We start from the raw sequence: 25,983 nt of genomic DNA, 5'->3' as shown, positions 1-25,983 counted from the left end.
ATATAGAGAGATAAATATATATGTATGTTTATTATTTCCCCCCAAGATCCTCAAAGGCCTCAACCTGAAAGTTCAGACTGGGAAGACCATTGCTTTAGTTGGTGCCAGTGGCTGTGGGAAAAGCACTACTGTTCAGTTGCTGCAGAGATTCTACGATCCTGTCGAGGGAGAAGTGAGTACCTGCAAGTGAACTGTAAAAACTGAGAGCTCTTAGGATAAACCTGGGTTTCCCATGTTGACTGAACTTTTTATTTTATTTTTTTTATTGAATTTAAGCATACCTCTGCATAGTTTAGCACTTCCACAATTTAAATTTCAAATTAACTGTCTTCTCCTTTTGGCCTGACTTTATTATTCACCTCCTTCTTGCAGTACTATGCCAGAAGTAGTAAATGCCACGAATCTTTAAGTAGATGCTAGATCCGAAATTGAAATCATCTTCATTAACAATTGGCTTTTAAGGTTCTGTAAACTTTTTTAAGCAAAGAGTTCTCTGATGTGTTTTGATTCCTTTTCACTGAATGTAAACTAAAACCTGGAGAGTTTTCCTCTTTTAAATCATTGTTTTCTTGGCTTGCATTTCTCTATCTGCTAACCCACAACAAATGTTTCCATCATTACACATTTGTGTGTCTGCTCTACCACTAAAAGCTAGATCTGGTCAATGGTAAATGATTCTCATAAGAAACTTCCAAAGGGGGAAAAAAAAGGAGAAAAATAAACTATATATTTTTAAGAATAATATTCTTTTTATAATTAACATTTGAAGAATGCAGAATGCTACTTAGTAGTTGTTACTGTTAATGTAACTAGATAAGCATTTCAAATATTTAATAATGAACTGTCACAACACAATGTATCAGGGCAGCTATTTATTATCAGCACAGTTGTTTCTTAAGCTTATTTTTTCTGTGGCTGTTCTTTTCATTCCCGCCCTTAATGCCTCAGGTTGCTGTTCCTCCCCTGTGCAAATTGTCAATGTTCATAGCACCACATTGCAAATAATCTAGGTTAAAAATAACTTTCCCTTCATTTTTAGTTGACTTGCATTATTTCTTTTATCTGGTGTAAAGAACAACCACAGAGGCAATTGTGTAACCACAACTGCAAGGGCAGCAAACTGGCACAGGGGTATGAAAAAAGGGTGAATTATACACAAGCAAGCTGGAAACCTTTTAAGCCAGCTTGGACAACATGGTTATTGGGAGGGGGGGGTTAAAAGAATTTTAAAAATGAACCAAACTGAAGTCTTTCTGCTGCTCCTCACCATTTTCTACCTTATGCAGTAGATGGAAGATCTACAGTTATAACTTCTCTCTCAACACACTTTTCTTCTAGGGACAACAGTTTTTTTTTCTTTTTTGTCCTTGTAGCTGATACTTAAGTAGTAATAATTGACTGAGCAGAATGCTTTTCCTCAACTTCTTTGGCATATGCTCTTCTTCTCAGATTGTCCTAGATGGTCGGGATATTCGGACACTTAATGTAAAGTGGCTAAGAGAAAATATTGGTATTGTGAGCCAGGAGCCTGTTTTGTTTGCAACAACAATAGCTGAGAACATTCGCTATGGCCGAGAAGATATTTCTGATACTGAAATTGAACAAGCTGCTAAGGAAGCCAATGCTTTTGACTTTATATCTAGACTGCCTGATGTGAGTTCATGAACTTCTTTTGACTGTAAGAACTTAAGGTCCATTTAAGCCCATGCCCTGTTTCTTAGAGGGGAGAGCATGGGAATTCAGCTTGTAGTATAACTTCCCAAAATAGTCTTGCAGCCTCCAGCAGCTTTCAGTTCAGGGACTTTCTGGACTAGACATTGTGCATTTGTTTGGTTACCCTCAAAGGATTTGTGTCTAAGGACGGAAAAAAGTCAATGCCTTAACTCAGAAGCAAGGAAGTTTCACAGCTATATTACCATCCCTACCCATCTCACAAGGATTGAGAAGAGTTTGGCTTTTAAAGGGAAGTTCCTGAAATCCAAATCCTTTGTCAGGGGCTGTTTGCACAATCAATAGGAACTAGGGAATAGAAGTAAATAAGTATGCCCTGAACCAACAACTTTTTTAGCAGCTGGGAGCTTAAGCTTTCCGTCTGCCTGAGATTCACAGCTTTGAGCCCTGTCCTGGGAGTAGTTGCCTTACTCCTTCCAGAGTGGGAGCAGGAAGTGAGATCACTCATTCAAAACACATAAAAACACAGTCATGGGTGATATGTCTTTCCTTTGGGTCCTGCAGGTGCGGAAAAATTGCACACCTGGGGTTTTAATTCAAATTATTCTACTGTTTTAGAGAGCTCAACCGCCATCTCTCAAGCATGTTCCATTTTTAACATACCAGTCTTTTTCAAAGGTTCCTTCTTATCAGAAGGTTATTTGATCATATTTACTCTGAAACAGCTGTATAAGAAAAGACAACAGTGGCCTTTGAGACTTGCCACTTTGGAGTAAGCCAGTAAGAACCAAGCAGTGGCTCCAAAGGGTGTGTCTTGGATTCAGAGGAGGCAACGTTAGAGGTCCTGGTGTGTATCTATGATCCCAACCCTATTGAAAATGTGCACACTCTTCAGTAAATGCAGAGGGGTGTTTTACAGGGTTGTCTTGAGAAAACCCAAAGTCTAGAGCGCTCTCTGAGCAAAAGCAGTAAAGGCTTTAAAGCACTGTAAGTTAGAAGTTAGGCATATAAAATATATAATGGGGGCAGGAGGGCTTGGCTAAGGGCTAGGCAGATGGGTGTTGGATGGATAGATGTTTGCTCTGCCCCTGCTCAAGTCTGCCAGATAAAGCTACCTCTTGTCTGTAAGCTGAGCGCTTCCTACTGCACAAATAAGCAAGGAGTTCATTTTGGGATGTTCCATCTGTTTTGTTTTCTGCTTTCTCAGAAATTTAACACTGTGGTAGGGGAAAGAGGGGCTCAGCTGAGTGGAGGACAGAAGCAGCGAATAGCTATTGCCCGTGCCCTGGCAAGAAATCCCAAGATTCTTCTTCTAGATGAAGCTACATCTGCACTAGATACTCAGAGCGAATCCATAGTGCAAGCAGCTCTTGATAAGGTAGGAGTCATGTTATTGAAGCTACCATGAAAATGTGCAATAGCACTTTGTGAAAATAAACATACCATTTTCACTGCAAATTTCCATTGGAATAAAAAGCACTGGAAAATAAAATTTGGATGGCTGTTTCAATATGAGAGCTTTAACAGAGAGTATAAACAATCAAAATTTCACTTAAGAATCATGTCTATTTGGGTTTTTTTAACATTATTAACAATTACCAAGATGCTTACACAGTCACGTGTAACTGTAACTTATATCTCTTACACTCTCATCCTCAAGTCACAATCATTCATTTGCTAGTGAGATATGGATGGCATCTTACCAAGACAAGACCTAAGGACTGAATGGCCTTTTTCAGGTAGATTAATAGAAATGTCTAGTATAATACTTCTGGTACTTGTTGTTCATTGAACAAATGCTTCATAATTTTCAGAAATCTCTTTGTGTTTAGTCATTTCCTTTCTTTACAGAGACCGAATGCAAATCAGACCCTATGACAAACAGAAAGCAGAGCCAGTTACAAATACTAAGTCTCTGCCCCTTGTGTTTTTTATCAGCCCCAGAGCTCTAGGGCAGGTGTTACTGCAGAACAGAGCTGTCAGAACTCATAACCATGCCTCTGTCCCACCAGCTTACAGTCCCTTCATCACAGTCCTCCTTTGTCAGCAGTTTCCCCAAGATGTAGTGGAGTCTGGGGACTTTGATTAAAGAAAAAAATCATGGTTGGGTTGGAATGTTGTTTCATTTATCTAATATTTATATTAATATATTTTTAAAAGCTAAGTGAGAAATCCTGTCTTTCATTTCAGTAGTTATGAACAGAAATGCATGATTTATAAGTATGCTCAAGGGAAATACAGAATTTGCTACCTTCATTGCCAATCTGTAGCTGTTGGCTATATTCACATGGCTATACTGTTATTATTAGTATTAAGGTAACATGTGGATGCAAAAATAATATTCATCTAATCTAATTTGTATATAAATTATATTATTGCTGCAAAGTTAAGCACTAAAAGATTGCTGCTTCAGCTATATTTAGCTTTCTACTGCATGTTCTTTAATTCCATGATCAAATACTAACTTTTCCAGAAACTTATTGCTTCATTTAGTGCATAACATAGAGGGAGATCACTCAATTAAGAAGACTGCTCTATATACTTTTCCTCATCATCCGGCATATTACCAGAACACACCAAAATGAGCCCTGAGTCATAACTTATTTATCTTTTCACAGCTTTTTGATGTCCATCAGTGTAGTCCCTAAATGGGATTTACAAATTTCTTCTGAACATCCCTGAGTGGAAAAAGTGGTGCTAATGTTGTTCCTTATTTTTACAGCTGAGGAACAGAGATATTAACTACACAAATGCACACTGTTTCTGAGCAGCTTTATGCAGATGATTATAGTCTTCTGTTTTTCAGATAATTTTGGATCTTTTAGAGTATTTTGCTTGTTCACATCACAGCTCCCAGCTGCAGTCTTGAAGCCTCTGGCATGAGTGCACAGGCCTAAAAACTGCACTGAGGCAGACCTCCCGTGACAAGCTTTGAGTGACTCGTGTCAGATGCATGAGAACTTGGTGGCAAGTGTAGAGGAAGAATACAAATCTACATGGAAGCATTCATGTACTGAAAATGCCCTCATCTCCACACTCTTGTTCCTGTGTCCTTATGACGTACAACTTTTGTAGCAAGTAACTTCCAGCAGGCTCCTTGACTGTAGAATTTATTTGTTACGTGACGTCTTCTTGCATTTCTCCTAACATGATTAACATTATCTTCTCTGCCTGAATTAGGGAAGTGAAAGTTTCCCTAGACTGTTAAACAAGAGCCATGAAACCAGAACAAAAAAAATCTTTGCTTTTAGAAGAAAGATTTCTTTTTAAAGTTTGGGTTTATTTTATATTATAAATGCCTAAGGTATCTTTGTTTTATTTCTCTCCTGTTTTCTTGCACTCTTTAATATAAATCGCTTTTTTTATTTTTCTGTAAGGCTCGGACTGGCCGTACCACCATTGTGATTGCTCACAGACTATCTACAATCAGGACTGCTGACACTATTGCTGGATTTGAGAAAGGTGTCGTGGTTGAACAAGGAACACACAGTGAACTCATGTTGCAGAAGGGAGTCTATTATTCTCTTGTAATGAAGCAGGTGAGGGCAAATTTATTTATTTATTCATTTTGCGAAGTTGTGAAATGCTGGTGTGTGGAACCATTTTTTCTCTGTATTTCCTGCATGTGGTCCAGCTGGACGCTACTCAGTCACTCTAGTCTGGGCACAGACACAGGCTTGGAATTCTTGGGAGCTTTACCCATAAAAGTTTTTCATATTTATGCAATCCAATATGTCAAAAGCATAAGTAACTTGCAGGCAAAAAGTACATAATTATGGCATAACCACAGAACTGTTAGATTGCAGGTTGATTCCATGGATTGCGTAATGAAAAAGAGAAAAGGGAAGAAGGGGTGGATGCATCAGAACCAAGTAGTCTCCTGCTCTGCCATTACAGGCTGAAATATATGTGGTCTGTAGGTAGCAGTAACCACATGACTGAAAAAGCAGTACTTGTGAGAAAGAAATTTTACTATTCCTTGTCCCTTCTCAAAATGCCTTGTGATTGTGTCCTGAATTCTCACTAGAGTTGTAGTGATGATGTTCAAGGGGATGGGACATCAGAAGAAAGTGAAGACACAGAGGTTGAGGAATATGAGGAAAATTACAGAAATGATCTTGTGGAGGATGTGGCTCTTCAACATAATTTTGAAGAATCAGTGAGCAGCATTCGAAGAAGATCCAGCAGATATAAGAGCAAGAAGTTCTCTTCTAAGAAGAAGTCCCCTGGAAAAAAGGAAAAAAATGAGATGGAGGTTGGTATTAAAACTTTAGTTCAGAACTTCAGTGATAACATGTAAGCATAAACACAAGGCATATAATTTTAATTACTTTTTGATAGCATGCAATCTTTATTCTGGTGTTATTACAGTCTGCTCACTGAGCTGAGTATTTGCCCTAGAAATATGGGAACAATCAAGTACATCTTCCCAAAATCTTCCTTTTAATACTGTTGACTTACTGTGGAGCTGGAAAAAACTTGTACTGTTGACTTGTCATGCTTCATAAAATAAGTGTATTGTTTCTGTGTTATTTAAGTTTTAATTCTATTGAATTAAAACAAATTGTGAGATTTTATTTGCAGGATTCTTTACTTCCTCGTACTCACTGTTGTACATACTGGTGGATAATGTAAGCTCTGGGGTTTGCATACCAGGTTTTAAAGCACTTTAGAATATCACATTACATTTATTTCAAATGAAAAAAAAATATATTGAAACCCTAATGTTTTTCAATATATTCTAAACAAAAGCTATTATTGTCTCTATCTGTCTTAGTATGTGCTTTAAGACATCCAGTTCTTTATTTGGATAAAATACTTTTATTCAGATAAAACACTTTTGTTAACAACTGTCATAGTGGAGTAAAAGTCATATAGGAAGTTCGGCTTTTAGAAATAGAGCTTTATTTTTTTGCCAAAATTGAGCAAAACTTCCTCATAGCAATCAATAAAAGCAAGCTTCTAGTGGGCTCTGAATGAGACTTTGTGTAAGCAGCTCAACAGAAACTTGATTTTATTTTTCACTATTTTTTACTACTTGAACTACAGCTTCCCCCCCCCATGAAATGTATTAGAAGAGTTGTTTGTTTGTTTCGGGGGCAGTTTTTTTACCTGATTTCAGAACCCTTGACATGAAGAAATAAAAATATACTCTGAAGTAAAACCATGGATCCTTTTAAATCTATGGAATTCAGAATCTCATTTGTAATATAACATCTGATTATTTAAAATACTTATGGAAGCCTTAGAGTACTTCGTATCTATCGATATTCCTTCTCACTAACAAATAGCTTCCAGATAATACATATATATAATAGTATGAAAGAACTGGATCCATTTGTATTGTCAGAAAAAAAAAGATACACTTCTTCAAAAGATACTTTTTGTCTATGTATTAACACTGCTTAAAACCTTGTCATAGGAAGTGGTGAGTGTTCATGCTTCAGTATTCATCACATTCACTAAGAAATAAGAATTTAAGGATCCAGCAGTTGCTATTGTTTCAGAAAGCTCAGTCCACTTTTATGGTGGAGGCTTAGGCACCCTCATTCAGCATCTGAAACATGTGATAAAATAACCTGGAAGCAAGAGTAATTTGTAATCCTGCCTAACATTTTGCCTCATTTCCAATGTTTTCATTTTTTGCTTTTCCAGAATTTTCCCCTCTGTGAAGGCATAGGCACTTGAATAAGTTAGTAAAGCAGAACAGGGCATATTTTGTGCTTTCAAAAGCAAAGAAGGCTAACTGAGGGTTAAGTATGTCTCTTTCATGCTTCCAGTAGTGATGCATAGGCTATAGGTTGCAAAAGAGAAAGATGACCTCTCTACTCATTTGTATTACTGCCAGCCCACTAGTATTTAGCTGAACCAGAGGGATGTTTTTGTGCTCCGAAGAGTGAGACTTTTAGTTCTTTATAAAAGATTCAAGTCTTAAAGTTGCCATTCATGGTGACTAGTCCTTTCTGACTTTCAATGAACTGTCCTGGCCCTTCTCCCCCCATGACTTAGCCTTTTGTTAATTTTCTGCTCCAAACTTCTATAGTGCAGTTGAAGTTCTAGGACATGAAACAGCAAAGCTGCAGATCTCCACAATGTTTGCTTGCTCTGAGTGCACAGAGAGGGCTTTCAGTGGTTTACCAAGACAGCTCACTACTCAAAGCCTAATGAACACCCACTGTCATAGGAATTTCATGTTTCCAAGGAAAACTTGCAGTCTTCCCTTTCGTGTAGGAAGAAAATCTCCCTGCTGTGTCTTACTTGAGAATCCTGGCTCTGAACAAACCTGAGTGGCTGTACGTACTGTTGGGGGTGATTGCTGCTGCCATCATAGGTGGGGTCCATCCTGCATTCGCTGTTGTATTTGGAAAAGTCATTGGGGTAAGTTTTGGGGTTGGTTTTGGTTGTTTTTTTTCTCTTCGCAAATAGATGTTGTAGGCCTGAGTCTCTCTCACACTCAGCCAGTTCTCCCTGTGTAAGACTATAGAGGATTCATTTACATAGATGGATCTAATGAAATTTGGATAAGGGCTGGTGAAGTGACCCTGTAGAGGCAGAGTCTCTTGGAACTGTATCTGCCCAGCAGTAGAAAAGCAGAACAGTATTTGGAGCTGAGGGAACAAGTAGCAAGATGTAGGTTAAATGGAAAGCTGAACTGTCTTTTGGCCCTCATTTCAGGATCCAGGATACTTGCAAAGAGAAATTGAAGTAGACAGGCTTGTTGGGATGAAGGCTGATTTATGTAACTGGCACTCATTGTCTACATACACATTCTGTGGTTTTTTCTCTTGCATAGGCTTTTCAAGAAACGGATCCAGAAAAGAGGAATAAAAACACTTTGGTGCTTTCTTTAATGTTTCTTCTACTTGGAGTGATTATCTTAGTAGCATACATTATCCAAGTAAGTGTCGCTACACTGAAACATTTGAAGTTTTTAACTTCCCAGCAAGCTGCAGGTATAATTCATATGAATTCAGCTTGAGAAGAAAAACAACTAACAGAGCTTACAAAAACATGCAGTGCTAGGCTACTTCCTGAGATATATGAGTTTTATTGATGTGTTTACTTATACATATGTCCATATTTGCTGTTGTTTTAAATAAGCCACTGAAGACAATGTGGATTCATCATGATTGAAATCAAAGTTGAGTGTCTGGTCTTAAAAGTCAAAGTTATGACTGACATTTCTCATTGAAATTCTATAGGTTCTTGCCAATGTAAGTATAAAGTAGAATCATAGATTCATTAGGTTGGAAAAGACCTTTGAGATCATCAGCTCCAACTGTACCTGTCCACTACTAAATCACATCCCCAAGCACCTCATCTACCTGTCTTTTAAACACCTCCAGGGATGGTGACTCAAACACCTCACTGGGCAGCCTGTTCCAGTGCTTGATAGCCCTTTCTGTGAAGAAATTTTTCCTAATGTCCAATCTAAACTTCCCCTGACACATCTTAAGGCCATTTGCTCTTGTCCTATCACCCATCACTGGGAGAAGTGACCAACACTGACCTCTGTACAACCTCCTTTAGGTAGTTGTAGAGAGCGATAAGGTCTCCCCTCAGTCTCCTCTTCTTCAGGCTAAATGACCCCAGTTCCCTCAGTCACTCCTTGTAAGACTTGTTCCCCAGCCCCTTCACCAGTTTCATCGCTCTTCTCTGGACACGCTCCAGGACCTCAATGTCTTTCTTATAGTGAGGGGCCCAGAACTGAACACAGGATTCAAGATGCAGCCTCACCGGTGCAGAGTGGAGGGGGAGAATCACTTCCCTGGTCCTCCTGGCCACACCATTTCTGATACAAGCCAATATGCTAGAATAGATTCTTTCCATAGCAAATAGTCTTTTTCAAATGGTCAAACAAACTCCATCATTTGGTGTCCACTTATGACTACCCCCCAGCTTTCAGGAAACAGTTACAGCACACTAACATCCATATCATAAAATCCGTTGATATAAGTGCTGTGAGTGAACGTCTCTGGTGGCCGTGAGAGTAGATAGGCCAATTTATCTCCTAATGCTGCTGAGGCATACAAATAAGACATTACAACAAAGCTGCTGCCTTCTTTGCTGTGTTGCTTCCTCTCTGTGGGGAAAATAGAGTTTCAGGTTCCAGGAATGTGAATGACACTTTTCCAAAGACTTATATATGCACAGGGGGTTGTAGGAGATTTTTTTTCAGCTTTCTAAACAGAATTAAAGCAACAGATGAGAAAATGTGACCCTCTTTCCTCCCGTAGGGATTCATGTTTGGGAAGTCTGGGGAAATACTAACAATGAGACTGCGTTCTTTGTCCTTCAGAGCGTTACTTCAGCAGGTATGAATTATGCTAGGGTATCATGAGAGCCAGATGGCTTTTGTGGACTGTTAAAAGGTACACATTGGATTTCAATTGTGTGATCTGGAGAAAAGAAAACAAAAACATGTCTCTAACCTTTTCCTTTGCTAATGGTAGAATTTTTCTGTAAGTCATCTGTCCCATGCGTAGTTTGGCTCAGTGCGGCTACTGCAAATAGTCTATTTTTGAGGGAGTGTCATTGCAAATCTACACATTTCTGACATGCTAATATACAGCTTGAAGTTGTCTGTGTGCAAGTGTTACCAAAAAAGTTTAATCTCCTCTTGCTTCGGTTGTCATGATGTATGATATATGTAATATATAGTTTTAAGTCTAATTTGTTTAGTTATTTAGATTTCATCTATTTTTGAGGGAGTGTCATTGCAAATCTACACATTTCTGACATGCTAATATACAGCTTGAAGTTGTCTGTGTGCAAGTGTTACCAAAAAAGTTTAATCTCCTCTTGCTTCGGTTGTCATGATGTATGATATATGTAATATATAGTTTTAAGTCTAATTTGTTTAGTTATTTAGATTTCAATCTACATACTGCAATCCTTAGCAAGTAGACAATATGATAGTTTTTACTGCAAAAAAAATCATATTTTCCTGTTGCATCAAGAATTACCCAAGAGAAAAGTTACTTACATTAAACCCTTCATCTTAATTTCTGCAGTCTCAAGGTACTTACACATTCTCAAAACTCATATGCAACTTGGCACCCTACACACCCATTGTGGACAAGAACCCATGTGTTAACAGAAATGTCTGAAAGGGACTAGGAGAGGGAAAATCAGTGATTAAAAAAACTGCCATAGCCTTCAGAGGTAGAAGGGCCTCATTCCTTCCTGTGTGTACACATATAGATAAACTCTTCTATAGTTAATGTAGTAGGTAATTAGTAATAGAATAGTTAACCTCTGCAGATCCAATGAAGGAGCACATAGAAGGGATTTCTGACAAAATTTTCTAAATAGGCACATTCAGAAGAACATTACAGCAAATAACACTTTGATTGTGAACAATTAGATGTTAACAACAGAATAGTTTTTAAGATTTCCTTTTAGTTTACTTGGAAGATGTTGACTAGATTAAGAATATTGCAGTTGGCCATCACGACTTGTACTTCCATGTCCCCTTATGCTACCTGAGCTGGAAATGTTTGTTCATTTTACTAGTAATCCTGATAAATCTAAAATATGATAAGAACATGTAATTTTTAGAAACCAAAATTATTGTCTTTTCTTGCAGGAGATTGGATGGTATGATGATCATAAAAATGCTGTTGGCGTTCTGCTAACTCGGCTTGCCACAGATGCTTCCCAAGTTAAAGGGGTATGCTGAATCATTTCATATGCTTTTTAATTTTTTTTCCCCACAAATGTTAATTGTAATTGGCAAGGGGTTATTTCAGAACAAAGGGTAGTAAATCTACCCCATAAACTGGCAGATGTATTTATACAGCAAGCTGTTGTTGACACCTTTGAAATGGCTTCCTAACTGATAATTATAAGAACTATGAAAAATCCTGTAGGCATTCACGTACCTTTCATTTCCCTCCCTGCAAGTCTTTAAGCTATGTATATAATAGCTGTAGACCATTTCACCATGCAAAGTGAAACCTGTATGTGCTGGCAACCAGAATTGGTGGAGCCCTCGTTTTTACACCCTATGACGGGTGTCATCTGAGTATGATGAAGAAGTTGCATCTGCAGATGATAGAAACCTTTATTGACCTTAATGACTTAGTCATTTTCACTTTTTAAAGTTGCAATTTGTCAATGGCACTGAACCATACCAGCCTGTTAAGGCAGTAGAAAGGAGGGATGCACAGATTCCCTAACTAGGAAAGCCAACCAAAGGCATGAATTGCTCTCCAGAGCTATTGTGTTCTCTGGAGCTGATACCCTGGCTGGTTTCCAAATCCATCTTTATGTGCAGCTCTTAGAACATATGGCAGCAATTCACCTTGGCATTAGTTTAATTATTACTATTTTAAATTTTATTGAACAAGAAAAGCTTTTTCAGGGCAAGAAAGTCTTTGGCAAAAGAGAGAAGAATTTTGCTTCCCGCCCAAGGATTTTTTTGTTTTTTTTCCATCGAGCCAAATTTTGGAAGATGAACTATTTCCACAGAGCTGTTTTCAGACCTTTCATCTGCAGATCAGAGCCCACCCGGATGCTGGATGCAAATCATCTCTCTTTTAAAAGGTTCTTTATGAAAGGTTACACAGGCTGGGAGACAGGAGTTCTTCAGTACGCGTTCATCTTTCCCACTTGTTATCCCTGCTGAGATCAAGTGTATCTGTAGGGTAGCCAAATTGACAGTTTCTTCCAAGAACTCAACCCCATTTGCAGCCATGTGAGAGCCTGAGAATGAATAGCTTCCACCACTGTTAGTGGAATGGGTCAATGGATGATTGTTGTTAGAAAGAAGCCCCTCTTGCCAATGCTGGGCACCCAACAGCCAACTTGCCCTGCTCTGCCAGTGGCCACGATCTTCTGCACCTCAGGTAGTGCAAGAAGTCCTAGATATGTGTTTCATTAAATAAATGTCATTCCCAGCTGTGTAGACTCCTTTAACTTTGCTTGAGGGCCCGAATACTAGCAGATAAGAGGAACTTCTAGGAACAGTTACATAAGTAAGTGCATAATGTCCATGGTTTCATTTTCCAGCTGAACTGCTGGCCTTGACTGTATTGTGATTTCAAGTGGTGATATAAGTAACAAAAATAAAATCTAATGATGGATATTTGGGGGTTTCTGGGGTTTTCTTAGGCAACTGGAAGTAGACTTGGACTGATGACTATGACTGTCTTTACCCTTCTGACTGCCATCATTATTGCTTTTGTATACGGCTGGCAGTTAACTTTGCTTATCCTGGCCTGCATTCCTTTCGTTATTGCTGCAAATGCTGTGAACACTAGCTCTGTGTCTGGTCATGCCGCACAAGATCAAAAAGCTTTGGAAGAGGCTGGAAGAGTAAGTTCTCCAATTTTAACTACAGGGTTATGGCATGAGATCACTTTTAAGGACAACACTGTAGCTATATTACAGCTGACTCAATTATCCAAGATAAATTAAGGGGGAGAGGAGAGAATAGGACAGGGTGGGGGATGAAGGGAATGTTTATATATCCCCAAGAAAAGCAAAACATAGATAACACAAAACATCTGTAAACTGGGCTATAAAAATTCATTTGAAAGCCTCCATAGCAGATTTCTGGGCAGGAACAGCTGCAACAGCAGCAGCCCTGGCACTGCTGTGCCTTGTGCTCAAGGCGAGCAGCATAACACTGCCCTGTGCTGTGGCCAGAAGTGTCACAGGACTGACCCACCTAGGGCTGATGTTTCTACTTTTTTATTACATTATAAAATGCAAACCATTAATGTGCTTCGGAGTTTTAAGATGCTGCCTTCATTCACTCTTCCAGGAGACAGAATTAGCCCATATAGAAGTTTAAAATGTGTCCAGAAGACTGGGGTTTGTTCCTATTTCATGAAACAGGGTTTAAATCATAAGGATCATTACCCACTGGTTAGCACAGGGGATGCAGGCACTGCCTGTATGCTGGCCCAAGGTTGTGAATTCAAATCCATGTTGGGTTCAGCCCCTCCTTGTCTCGTGACTGTGGGGTGAATAATCTTGCTCTGGGGTTTCCTTCACCCAGTAATAGAACTCAGTCTCTTCTCTTAAGCAAGCACTTCCTGATTGAAATTAATAAATGCTAGACAAGAGACTGAGTGTTTAGATGTGTTGTAGATTGTGGTTGTAAGGGATTACTTCTTATTTTTTTTATCTCCCAATTTAGATTTCAACAGAATCAGTTGAAAACATAAGAACTGTAGCTTCATTGGCCAGGGAAGAAGCATTTTATGAAAGATACATTACAAGTTTGAATGGTCCATATAGGTGGGATTTTTTTCTTTAATAATTCTTTATATATTCTAGCCTTTCAGACCTACTGTAAATATATTTCTTGCAAACTAGCCAATACCCAAAAGGCTGGGAAAGATATCAACAGCAGTCTACATATTTTCAGTATTTGTTCACTTGGTATATTTTAATATATATTCATAAATGCAGAGTGAAAAATACATTTGCAGGATTTGCCCTTTCATTTCCCAAACACTTTATAAACTGTTTTCTCTGCATATGTGTTACAGAATATCATGCCTTCTTGTGTATGTCTAGAATATAGGACATACATTCACCCCATTTCAGTGTATTGGTTTGATGTTAGTTAACCCAGGAACTGATAAGTAATTCCCATACCACACCCTTTATAACAAAGTGTTTTATTTCCTTCTTATGATTTTCAAACTGGAAATCAACTTCATGTATTTCCCTTGCTTGAGCTGCTACATCCCACTGACTTGTCCCCACTGAAACACATTCAAATCATCCAATTTTTGTATCTCCGTTTTATTTAAACAAAATATCCAAGAATTTAATTTGTTTGTTTCCTCTTTTCAACGTAACAAATGTAAAAGAAGGAATAATGCGTTGTATAATCTGTCCTCAGTCAAAACAGTGTAAAATTCAGTGTCCAGTGAACTACCAATACTCTGGATAGGGGCAGGATTCTCACATGAACAGTTAAAGGTCTCCAATTTACAGCTTGAACTAGAAAGGAAATCTCCATTTGCTCAGAGATCATCCTAAACCATTACAGCATGGAGTCCTCTAGAGTCTGATTCAGTGTGTATTCAATTAGCTACACAAAATGAAAATTCTTCAGAAGAACAGATTGAGAAATGGAGGCTTAGTCTGAATCCCTGAGGGGATACCCAGCAATACATCCTTTCTCTGAATCAGAATGAGAGGTCTCTGCTTGAATGGGAAGACCTGATGGAAGTCTGCAGGGCTGGAGCCTGCTTGTTTTCTTAATAATGTGGGTCATATGTGGTCATTATTACATTTTATTATTTTTTTAACTGCTCTAGTGACCTACCTTGCTATAGAAAAGCAAAGGAAAAGATTCAAGACAGCCTAACTGAGGATGAAGTATCTCATTGCTCTAACTTTCTGTCCTAAGGCAGTTGCATGCCACGATGCAGGATGCTTTTAGGGTCTGGCAGAGGTTGTTTGTGAGTGTACACATAGAATCATAGAATAGAATCATAGAATAGTTAGGGTTGGAAGAAACCTTAAAGATCATCTAGTTCCAACACCTTGCCATGGGCACCTATTCCAAACTGATTTCTGTGTTTTAAGGGTGTGAACTGTTTTGCTTGAAATGTTTAACCCTGAAACCTGGCCATGCACCAGCTAGAGACTGCTGTTTCTCTTTTACAAGTTATTTACGGAAAGTCTCTTCTTTTATCAGAGATTCTCTGAAAAAAGCCCCCCTCTATGGATTTACGTATGGAATAGCTCAGTGTGCAGACTACTTTATTAATGCAGCAGTCTTCAGATTTGGGGCATGGCTCATTGCCCATTGTCTGAGCAACTTTGAAAATGTATTTATGTGAGTATACCTTATAAAATGTAAAAAATAATAATAATAATACATATTATAGTGATTTCAATGCATGCAAGTTATTTCATCCAATTACAGAGGTAATATGGTGTAGAGATTCAGGAGTTCATTCTGATTGGGAGTGAAGTTTGAGCAGAAAGGCTGTCTTAGGAAAGGTGCGTATGCTGGCAGTGAAGCAGTATGTGTGTGGCCTTGGTCAGCACACTGTCTCTGGAGAGGACTTTGCTGTTTGATGTTCCTCCCAGGCAGAAGGTATTTGATAAATAAGTGATAATTCTGGATGACATTTTGGGGAGTGAGGTGCTCTAGAAACATCATAATCAAAAGATGTTAAAAAGACTTTATTTTGAGGGTTTATGTTAAACATGAGGAAAATAATGCATTGCTCTACTTGACATGAATGATGCTTTGTCTCTTGTTTTTTAGAGTCTTCTCTTCCATCATATTTGCAGCTATGAATGTTGGTCAGTCCACTTCCCTGGCACCAGATTATGGCAAAGCTAAAATATCGGCTCAAAGAATCTTTCAACTTTTGGACAGAAAACCTCTAATTGACAGTTATAGTGAAGAAGGTGAAAAATTGGTAAGGGTTTTGTTGTTTGTTTCTTTGGGTTTTTTTTAGAAAAACCTTAAAACAAATTAAATTACTAATTTTTTTATTGTCTTTAAACTGCATTCATGGGGGATTTTTTAGGGTGTCACAAAAGATAGACATAGCATAAAATAATAGTGCTGCCTTGTTATTTTTAATGGGCCATATTATTTTTGGTTTTCAGTCAGAAGTGTACACCCTTAAATGTAGTTTTGCTCTGATTGAGCTAAAAAAAAAAAATCTTTTCATTCTACTGACCCACACCTTAAACAGTTTCAGAAAAACACTGGCAAGGTCAGTTCCACCCAGTTGCATTGCCTTTGTAAGGGTTTACAAGAGAAAAAGATAAGGGTACATTTTTCTACTCTTTAGGTATATAAAAGAGACCAGTTCCTTCAGAGACAGAACAGTTTTGCCAAAATACATCCTCTTACAACTGTGGAAACACTTATGAGTAGAAACGTGCTCATTTGAAATCAAAGCTACCTTAGTAATAAATTTTTGCTCTAAAGTTGGGGTGGGGGAAGCAACACGAAAAAAAATCACTCAAAAAATCCCAAAAGTTCACCTCTCAATCAAAACTGTCATTATGGAAACTGACGTCAGCACTTGTCAAATTAGATGGTAACTCCTACTCAGGAAGCCATAATCCAGCTTCTGTAACTTCAAGCTAATACACAGAATTTTTAGCCTTTTGAATTATGGACACACTTACATATCTTCTTGAACCAAAGCCCTCCGGCACAGATGCTGAAGGATTTGGCAGAAGTTCCCTGGTAAAATAAAACTTAAATGAAAATATTTCTAGTTAAGACTGGACTCACCTACCAGTGATGTCTGTGACTCCTGTAAATCTTGGAGCCCATTAAATCAGATCATGATCTTCTTTTACAGCAGTGTACTTGTGATGCTACTGGTATGTGCCTAGGGCTGGCTCCTACCCCAAATAGTAGGAGAAGAAATAGCCTTAACGTCTGTCCCTTTTCTTCTACTTGTGCTTAGAAATCAGCCTAGCTAGAATAGCTAGTTAACAAATATAATTTAAAACACATCTTGTTCTACGTGCCTGTAAACTACCTATTAAAGAATTTAGGTCCATTGTCTTAAAAGCTGATATTGATCTCCTGTTAAATTAATTCAAATTGCACTACCAGCAGTGTGAGATCAGGAAAGCAAACACTATAGATTATATCAAAAGTAGGGGTGCCTCAATTACATGCATCAGAAATGAAAAATGTTAATGCTGCTTATTTGCCTAAAGATACTCTTTTCAAAGGTGAAGTGAACAATAGATACAAAAAATGCAGAAAACTCTCCAGAAGCATCTAGTGACTTACGTATGCAGATCAATCCATAAATCATACTATACTTAACTCAATACGTAATGTAAAAGGACTTCAAAAGCAGTTTTGAAAACATAACCCCCCCAAATTTTCTTGTCAGTTCTCTCACTTCAGTAATCAAGCCTTGCATGTGTTATTATTGTTAAAGCTAATAAATGTTAATATGAGCATAATAACTATTACTTTTCAGAGCAATTTTGAAGGCAACATTGAATTCAGAAACATCCATTTTAAATATCCAACAAGGCCAGAAGTGCAAGTTCTGCAAGGACTCAACCTGAAGGTTAACAAAGGACAGACTTTGGCTTTAGTAGGAAGCAGTGGCTGTGGCAAAAGCACATCTATTCAGCTCCTGGAGAGGTTTTACAATCCTGTGGAAGGACAAGTGGTAAAAATAGATTTGTGTGGTTATTAATAACAATTAAATCTACAGAAATTTATATCTTCCAAGGTTTTGGAGGTTTTAAACCATCCTGGTAATATCTCCCTTTTTAGAGGCGTGTCATCTCACTAATTCATAGTCACACATTATGGACATAGATAGATGCTTCAGGTCAAACAGATGTAAACCCACTGGGTGTTGCTGTGCTACCATCGGAAGATTACAGTGGGCTTTTTGATGCAATTGTCATTAATGAGTATATAAACTCCAAAGGAACCTCCTTGGAGGTTTTAAGATTGAGGTAAAGGCTTACAGCTGAGAATATTTGTTCTTGCGTTCAGCTTCTTAGAACTAGGCTTTCTGAACTTTTCGGTGCTTCTTGTGGTCAGTAGGACTGGAAGGGCTGCAAGAACAGCCTGTGATCTGCACTCTGTTTCTGTCTGCTGGGAAATGGAAATGAAAACACACACAACATTAAAAACTAATGAAAGGAAATATTTCATCTATGCTGCTGGTTCTTTTCTATTTTGTGTGCACAATTTACTACATTTCAGCTGGGAATCTAACATGTAACAGGCTTCCTCTCCCAATTTGTGTTTCCTGTTTACAATGTGTATCTGTGGATGAGCTCTGTAGTCAACTTGGCATCATTTTTCTGTTGCTTTTTTCTAGTTAGCAGATGGATTTGATACCAGATCTTTGCACTTACAATGGCTGAGATCCAGACTGGGGCTGGTGTCACAGGAGCCCATTTTGTTTGACTGCAGCATTGCTGAAAATATTCAATATGGAGACAACAGCAGGGTGGTTAGTCAGGAGGAAATTGAGGAAGCAGCCAAAGCAGCAAATATTCATTCCTTCATTGAAAGACTGCCAGAGGTAAGAGTTAGTGATCTCTTCACAGTGAGATTTGATTTTTGGAGTGACATGGAGAAATCTAGGCAATGCTCACTTGCATAGATCAAATAAAAAATAAACATTTTTGTTTCCCTTAATTTGAAGAAATACAGGATTTATGTTTTAAAATATCAGTGTGTTTCAGTCTTAAAATCCTTGTTAGTTTGTTCAAAAAAAAAAAAGTTAATGTTCCAATTATTATAGTGGTAGACAAAGCAGAATATGAGGGAAAAAAATAAGAGTACAAACAAGTCCTCATAATTTTTTCATATTTTTTTCTTTTGACAGCTGACACCTCTCATGCTACTCTGACAATGATGATTTTTTATTTCTAAAATATCTTATTGCAACTAAATATTCTAGATCTAATTGGATGAGCCGTGCGTAGGGAGCTTTTCTTAACAAGTATAAAAGGGCAATAAATCAAAAGTGATTGACATGGCATTTGACCTTCATGCCTGCCAAGCGTTTGATTCTAACAAGAAAAAGTAATTTGATAATTTGGTTTCACTGTAGTTCTATGTAAATTGAAAATTATATAACCATGCTGAAAAATATTTCATCTTCCTTACCACTAATGTTCAGGATTATTTATTCACAAGTAATGCAGGATCAAGTTCTTCATGTATATTTCAGTAACCATTAATTCTCCAGTTAATCTTTGGTCATATACTCATGGCCAGATGTCTGTGAACACCTCCCTGCTGTATCAGTGATGGTACCATTCAAGACCCATTCCAGTCTTTGAGGAAGCAGATTTTTCAGACCAAGTTTAAATATGTGTGGCTGTAGATATAACTCTTCCTACTAGAAGTGTTTATAAAACCTTAGCTTTATTAAAATTTCTTGCACTATTCTTTTCTTTCAAGATGGAAAAATCTAATCATTTTTATAGCTGCACATTAAACTTTACTTTTCTAATCTTCCTTCTCTGAGAGTATTCACGGCCCTTCTTTATTAATTTTTGTCATCCAGAAATATAATACCCGAGTGGGTGAGAAGGGAACACAACTTTCTGGAGGTCAAAAACAAAGAATAGCAATTGCCCGTGCTCTGGTTCGTAATCCTGCTGTTCTGCTTCTGGATGAAGCTACCTCTGCTCTTGATACAGAAAGTGAAAAGGTGAGTAATGATTAGTATGTGAAGTATATACGTCTATGTACATGGCCAGTTGCTTCCTGTAGAATAAAATCAGTACAAACTTGTTCTGAATTCTCAACTGTGAAGCAAGGCAGGTGTATCGCAGTTAATTTTTCCAGCTGCAAGCTGTGAATTGAAAGACACTAGGAAGCTGTGCATATCTACTAAAATAAAAAAGTACAAAAATGCAAAATCGTAAGTAGAAAACACCATGGGAAACTGATATTCTTCATCTGTCCTCCTATTAGCTGTATTTTATGGTAAATATTGAATTTATGTTCTGACCCAAATTGGATGAGAATCCACTTCTCAGTGTCTCACGCTCATTTGATTTGTCTCACTGACCTCAATGAGAAACCCTGTTGAGTAAAGGTCTCATGTATGCACTGACTTGTACGTCTATGGGAGGTGTATTAGGGTGCTAACAAAGAGTAAGAAATGAAGTGTGGCTCCTATGACGAGTGAAGGCTTTCTAGGTGCTAACAGCATTTTCACAACGTCTGTGTGCAGATCGTCCAGAAAGCTCTGGATAACGCCCGGCAAGGTCGAACCTGCATCGTCATTGCACACCGCCTGACAACGGTGCAGTCTGCAGACATCATTGCAGTGATCCAGAACGGCAGGGTGGTGGAGCAGGGCACCCACAGCCAGCTGCTGGCAAAGGAAGGACACTACTATGCACTTGTAAATGCACAAGTCTCCAATTAGTACTGTTTGCAGATTTATTTCCTTTTTTTTTGGGGAAGACATAAAAAGCTTACAGAGAATTAATGTTGATTGTGTCTGTGCTGATGGAGCAGGGACCTTGTATCACAGCCTGGTTGCTGTACCCAGTGCAGCCCTTGCCCCACACATCCGTGGGGGTGAGCAGTGCATGCCCAGGAGTGGATCACGGAATGTGCCCGGGGGAGTCCCAGGGAATGAATCTACTGGGTGTTTGTGGGGATTGTGTGATCTAGAGGGAGCCAGACCTAGAGTGGTCTCATCCACAGCTTAGGTAGGGCACCCAGCTCTTGTTGTTCCCCCAAACCGTGGTCTATACCAGGTGCCATACACCGAGGCAGTAGCGGAGTATGATAGTGATTACGAATCATGGATACGCAGTAAGCTGGTGGTTTTGCTTGCCTCTTAGGTTTCTTTACCAGCCAGATGCAGACATAAATTCATCAAAAATAGGCATTTGTATTAAATTTAGAGAGAGGGAGTTGGATGTGCAGATTTGTTGTCTTTTTCCCCACTTTAAGCCACATTTCTGATATTACTGTGCTTCACACACTTCTTGGAGATTCAATATTCTATTTTAGACAATAATTGTAATAGTTATAAGCTTTCCATGTAGAGACAAACTGACATAAAAGATATCATTGCTTGTTCTGTATTTTTCAATTGTTAACTTAACAGAGTTTAATCGCTCTTTCCATCCATCAGGATAATTTCAAAAGTCTTGCAGGGGAGCTAGAGTGGCTTCTTTTGGCATGGACCCATGTCAGCCATGTAAATAGCTTTTCTTTAAAAAAAAAATTAAAAATTGAGTTTCAATATGAGATCCTTTATTTTGAATAGACATGGCGCTTATGGTTTAGTGGTTGACTTGGTAGTGTTAGGTTAATGGTTGAACGCGATGATCTTAAAGGTCTTTCCCAACCTAAATGTTCCTATGAATAATTTTGAAGATTGTTTGAAGTGTTGGCAAAAACTAGTTTACACATCTGCTTTAATAATTGGTTATTTCTCTGATGTATTCCTCGGGGTGCTGCAACACATCATTCAACAGTTGAAGAATATTTACTGTGTAGTCAGAGTTACTAAGCAGCTGATATTTTTGGCTGGTTAAACCAAATTGCAGCATTTTAATTTTCCAAGGCTTTATACGTGGCTTGGGGTTAGGATTTATCACTGAAGCAACCTACAGCACTTCAAAATTTCCAGATAACTCTGCTCAATTGTAGAAGACAAAATTTACAGTAATTACTATGTTCTTTGCTTGCTTCAATTGTTTTCCAGCATAAGGATCTGTGAGGGGAATAAAGTACACAAAAGAAAACAAATTCTGGTCTCAGCTTTGCCAAAATAAATATATTCACTCTCCCTCACACAATTTTTCTCAGGGTCTGTTAGAAGAGGAATTATCACTCATTCAGGTACTCCTCTACGGGAGCTGCTGCCCTCATTACATTCCCAATTATCCAATGTCGGCTCCAATTATGTCCCTTTTCCCTGCTTTGTTTCTGTATTGGAGTTAAAATTAAAAGGAGTAGAGTTTAAATCATAGTTTTGAAAATAAAATATCTTCCTTCTTAATCCAGGAACCTTTTGGGGTAAGAGAGAACTATTTTTGTACTTTTTGGTTAGATGTATAAGTGTTTTTTATTACCACTGTAATGAGTAATATTTTTTTCAATATTACAATTCATTATATTTTAATAGTTAAGATGAAGTAAAAATGGGAAAATAATTTAAATATATAAATAGAGGAGATAAAAGTCACTGAGCTAAAGCACTATAACATAATGAATCATCTAACACCTGGCACTAGTTAATGGAGCATCTTTGTGGAAAATACTGCTTTCACATCCATGCAGATAAACAGAGAAAAATCCAAAACATGCTTCCTTCCCATCAGTTTGGAATTATTTACTAGCACAGGGGCAAGAGCAGTGAGGAAATAGGCACTATTTGACCTGGAAGGTGCTGAAAGAGCCGCTGCATGGTCAGCCTAGAAAAATAAGTTCCGCAACTTTTTGTTTGCCCTTATTTGCTCTTTCAGAGGTCAACATCACCTACCATGGAAAGAAAAATGGCTACATTTGCATCCCTTATGGCATATTCCTCACCATTGTTCACAAAGTATTCTTATACTGCAATTGCTGGACAGCTATGTATGTTAAGGACTAAGAGACAAAGGTCTTGAAGAAAGATGCTTAGCAGCACTGTTTCACATTGTTCCTTATGGAAAGACAGGCATGGATTTTGATCTAGACTGGAGGAGGAGATGCTGATGTTGTGATGGAGGGAGTGTGTGTGCACTGCTTTGGGACTGTGACAGCCAAGTGAGGAAAGAGCAGTGCCAGACAGATGTGACTCAGAACGTCCTCTGCCTTCATGTCACTACAGAAGGGAACAAGAAAACCACAGTTGAAGTAAATAGCATTGATTTACTTATGTTCACGAGTGAGATGTTGTGTAACATACTTTAATTTGTCTCAATACAAACATATTTAGTGTTTGATAGGAATGGTTGGACTCGATGATCTGGTGGGTCTCTTCCAACCTGGTGATTCTATGATTCTATATTAAAAGCCACTCTTATCACAGCCCTGTTTTAAAAATCATCTGCAGATCTAAGAAAAACACCAGATAAAAGGAAGTCCTACTCAATGCAAAAGAGATAGTGAGCAAGGAAACAGAGCAAATTACGTAAGTCACCCGTAAGAATGACAATGAGCATGCTACTGCGTGCCTTCTGAAAGACAGTGTGAGCTGCAGGACTTTACTGCCTCCAAGAGACAGATTAATATGCTCAGCTTCTAGGCACTGTTAACAAACTCTGATGTTTGATTTCAGAGCTTCCCAAGCAGACGTGCCCATAGAGCTTGCACGCTGTCTCTCATTAAAAGCAGATCTAAATTCAGAGACAAATGCGTGTTAAAAGAACCTTTCAGCATCGAACCTGAGGCTGATACAGAGAACAAAAGAATTAGCTGTGACCAAAAAAAAAGCCTGAAAGCGCCCCTCTTAAGAGTAGAAGTGTTTCAGCCCTGTCACTTTCTATCCTGTGCTGCCATCTATCCCAGATGCTAGAGTTAAAAGACCTCTCTTATCCCTGCCCAAGCAAGGGCTAGTGTTCTCCAAACATGTCCACGTAAAAGACCTCTCTTATCCCTGCCCAAGCAAGGGCTAGTGTTCTCCAAACATGTCCACGTAAAAGACCTCTCTTATCCCTGCCCAAGCAAGGGCTAGTGTTCTCCAAACATGTCCACAATATGATGAGCCACTGCTGGTGTCGTTGGGGACCTCACCCCTAAGGTGACTGCTGTGAGGATAGCAAGGCAGGAAACGCATCACCCACCCCATGCCTATCAAGGAACACCAAAGGCCTTGCTCATGGTAGGCTATAAGAACTTTTCCTATCCATTTGATTCATACCAGCACTGATTTAAGCCTCCTGTAGGTATGATGAAGAAAGAAGGCATTTGTAAGGGAATTTGGAGAAAGAATTTGTTGTGCCTTATCTACTTGTCTCCATTGTAGTATCATGCATAGCTGTTGAATTTGATTAAAATTTTGCAATCGTTAGTCTGGTTCAAATGGTAATTACTAATGCAGGCTGAAGCCCCAGAGATGGGATAAGTAGCTGATGGAAGCGTGTGAACTAGAGGGCACAGGACCTGATTATTTTCATGGCCTCAAAGAGTTAATTGTCCTCTCATTTGTATGAGCATTGGAGTGCACCAGTCCCAATGGGTGTGGATGTTTCCTGTTTCTGGTTGTGCTGTTTCAGAGTTTGAAATACCTGTCAGCAATTCAGAAATAATGCTGTGTGCAAAAAAGTAAGTTAATATATTTTTTATCATTACGTGTTTTTTCCCAGATGTCTGCTTTCCTCTGCAGCCTGTAAAATTTCAGTGTATTCACCTAAAATCTGTAAAGCGTGCATCCTCATAAAGAAGTTACTTAATAACTTTGGTTGTATGGCAAGAAGGAAAGCTTTCATTAAATATGCTGTTTGCAACCCTTGTAGTTTTAGAAACAATCCTTTTTAAGAAAAGTGGGGGGAAAAGAACAATTGGTGTTTTCTTAGGGTCAGCTGTAATACTGAGTCAATATTTATATGTATTTATTTATTACCTAGATCAGATTTATGAGTTGAATTAAAGTTTGGAGAGTTTGTAGAATTCCACTAAATCTGTGGCAGGCAATACCCAGCCTGCCCTTTCCAAACTACATCAACACACATTGTACTTTTGGTTTTCCACTTATGTGTTTGGAAGTGGGAATGTGTCTGGCTGAGGGAGAGCTGCAGGGCTCTTGTCATACTGAGCTTTAGGAAAATTCCTGTCACACTTGGGAGCAGGCCTATTTAAATGTTAATGGTCAGTGATTTCACCTCATTAGTAAGAGAAATGTTGAGAAACTGTGCGGGATGGTTAAGGTCTGCTCCCCTGCCATTGCTGGAGGCTTTTAAGTGAATCATAGAATCATAGAATAACCAGGTTGGAAGAGACCCACCGGATCATCGAGTCCAACCATTCCTATCAAACTGCTCTCCTGGACTGTGTCTGCTCTAGGAAAAGAGCTGCACATGTAACACTGGTAAAAAAAAAAAAAAAAAATCTGGCTCTCGATCTGCTAGATCCTACCACAGCATAAGTATGAGCAGGACAGCTGACCACCTAGTACCAGTGGATTTGGGGTTTCAAGGTTTAGATATTGTCTCTGGATGAGGTTTGTGCCTCCCTTTCCCCGAAGAAGCATTTTGTTGCAGGACTGCTCGAGCTCTGCCTCTATTTAGGGCTCACCTGCTACCACAGGCACTGTGTGCAAGGAACTCCTTTTTACTAAGGAGAACAACCAACTGCAGAAGAGTTCATACAGTTTATTTAGAGCCATGGTTGTGTCTTGGTGAAGAAGGAAATAAAGTCACAACTTTTCCAAGTTATTTCCAAGCTCTTCTGTTTGCAAATGGATTTGGATTACACTGGGGAAATGTGGCTTGGCAATCACTGTGGTTATATCCAAACTGCACATAAACTGGTCAAAACAGCAGGTGAAAGTCAATACGTGACTTGACCTCTTTCCATGTATCCATGCTGCTGCATGTAGGACAAACCTGACTTCAGTAAAATACATCTTCTCTTAATGTCTGAGGCATTAAGTTGTTTCTAAGATTTTCAACATAGTTAGGCAGGAAAAGAAATAGCTAGGCAAGTCCACAAACACCATATATGTAGTTCCTTTTGTAAAGAGCTTATTTTGTTAAGTCTTGGTCCTTAGGTACTTGTAAAGGACTGATGGGTTTCCATGAGAAATTGGAGGAATTGATTTGCCTTGTTATTCCCTGTCAGTCTCCACCTGCCCTACGTATATGCCTCACCACAGATTAACCGTCACCCTGACATTTCCTAGGGTTACAGTTCTC

General features: G+C 38.6%; 1 protein-coding gene across 1 annotated transcript in view; it reads left to right on the top strand.

The window, feature by feature from the left end:
* The window catches only part of ABCB5 (ATP binding cassette subfamily B member 5), a 34,195-nt gene extending 13,157 nt beyond the window's left edge, over positions 1-21,038 (top strand). Inside the window, exons 12-28 of the mRNA XM_069860315.1 lie at positions 47-172; positions 1,450-1,653; positions 2,879-3,049; positions 5,049-5,210; positions 5,699-5,926; positions 7,903-8,049; positions 8,465-8,569; positions 9,909-9,986; positions 11,261-11,344; positions 12,787-12,990; positions 13,820-13,920; positions 15,338-15,478; positions 15,917-16,073; positions 17,616-17,813; positions 18,480-18,686; positions 19,680-19,826; positions 20,355-21,038. Coding sequence (XP_069716416.1) covers positions 47-172; positions 1,450-1,653; positions 2,879-3,049; positions 5,049-5,210; positions 5,699-5,926; positions 7,903-8,049; positions 8,465-8,569; positions 9,909-9,986; positions 11,261-11,344; positions 12,787-12,990; positions 13,820-13,920; positions 15,338-15,478; positions 15,917-16,073; positions 17,616-17,813; positions 18,480-18,686; positions 19,680-19,826; positions 20,355-20,552 — 2,658 coding nt within the window. The 3' untranslated portion in view covers positions 20,553-21,038. The remainder of the gene's footprint in view (positions 1-46; positions 173-1,449; positions 1,654-2,878; positions 3,050-5,048; positions 5,211-5,698; positions 5,927-7,902; positions 8,050-8,464; positions 8,570-9,908; positions 9,987-11,260; positions 11,345-12,786; positions 12,991-13,819; positions 13,921-15,337; positions 15,479-15,916; positions 16,074-17,615; positions 17,814-18,479; positions 18,687-19,679; positions 19,827-20,354) is intronic.
* Positions 21,039-25,983: the final 4,945 nt, after the last annotated feature.

The sequence above is a fragment of the Phaenicophaeus curvirostris genome, chromosome 6, assembly GCF_032191515.1.
Source record: "Phaenicophaeus curvirostris isolate KB17595 chromosome 6, BPBGC_Pcur_1.0, whole genome shotgun sequence".
NCBI classification, from domain to species: Eukaryota; Metazoa; Chordata; class Aves; order Cuculiformes; family Cuculidae; genus Phaenicophaeus; species Phaenicophaeus curvirostris.
This window is presented reverse-complemented; position numbering and strand designations above follow the sequence as displayed.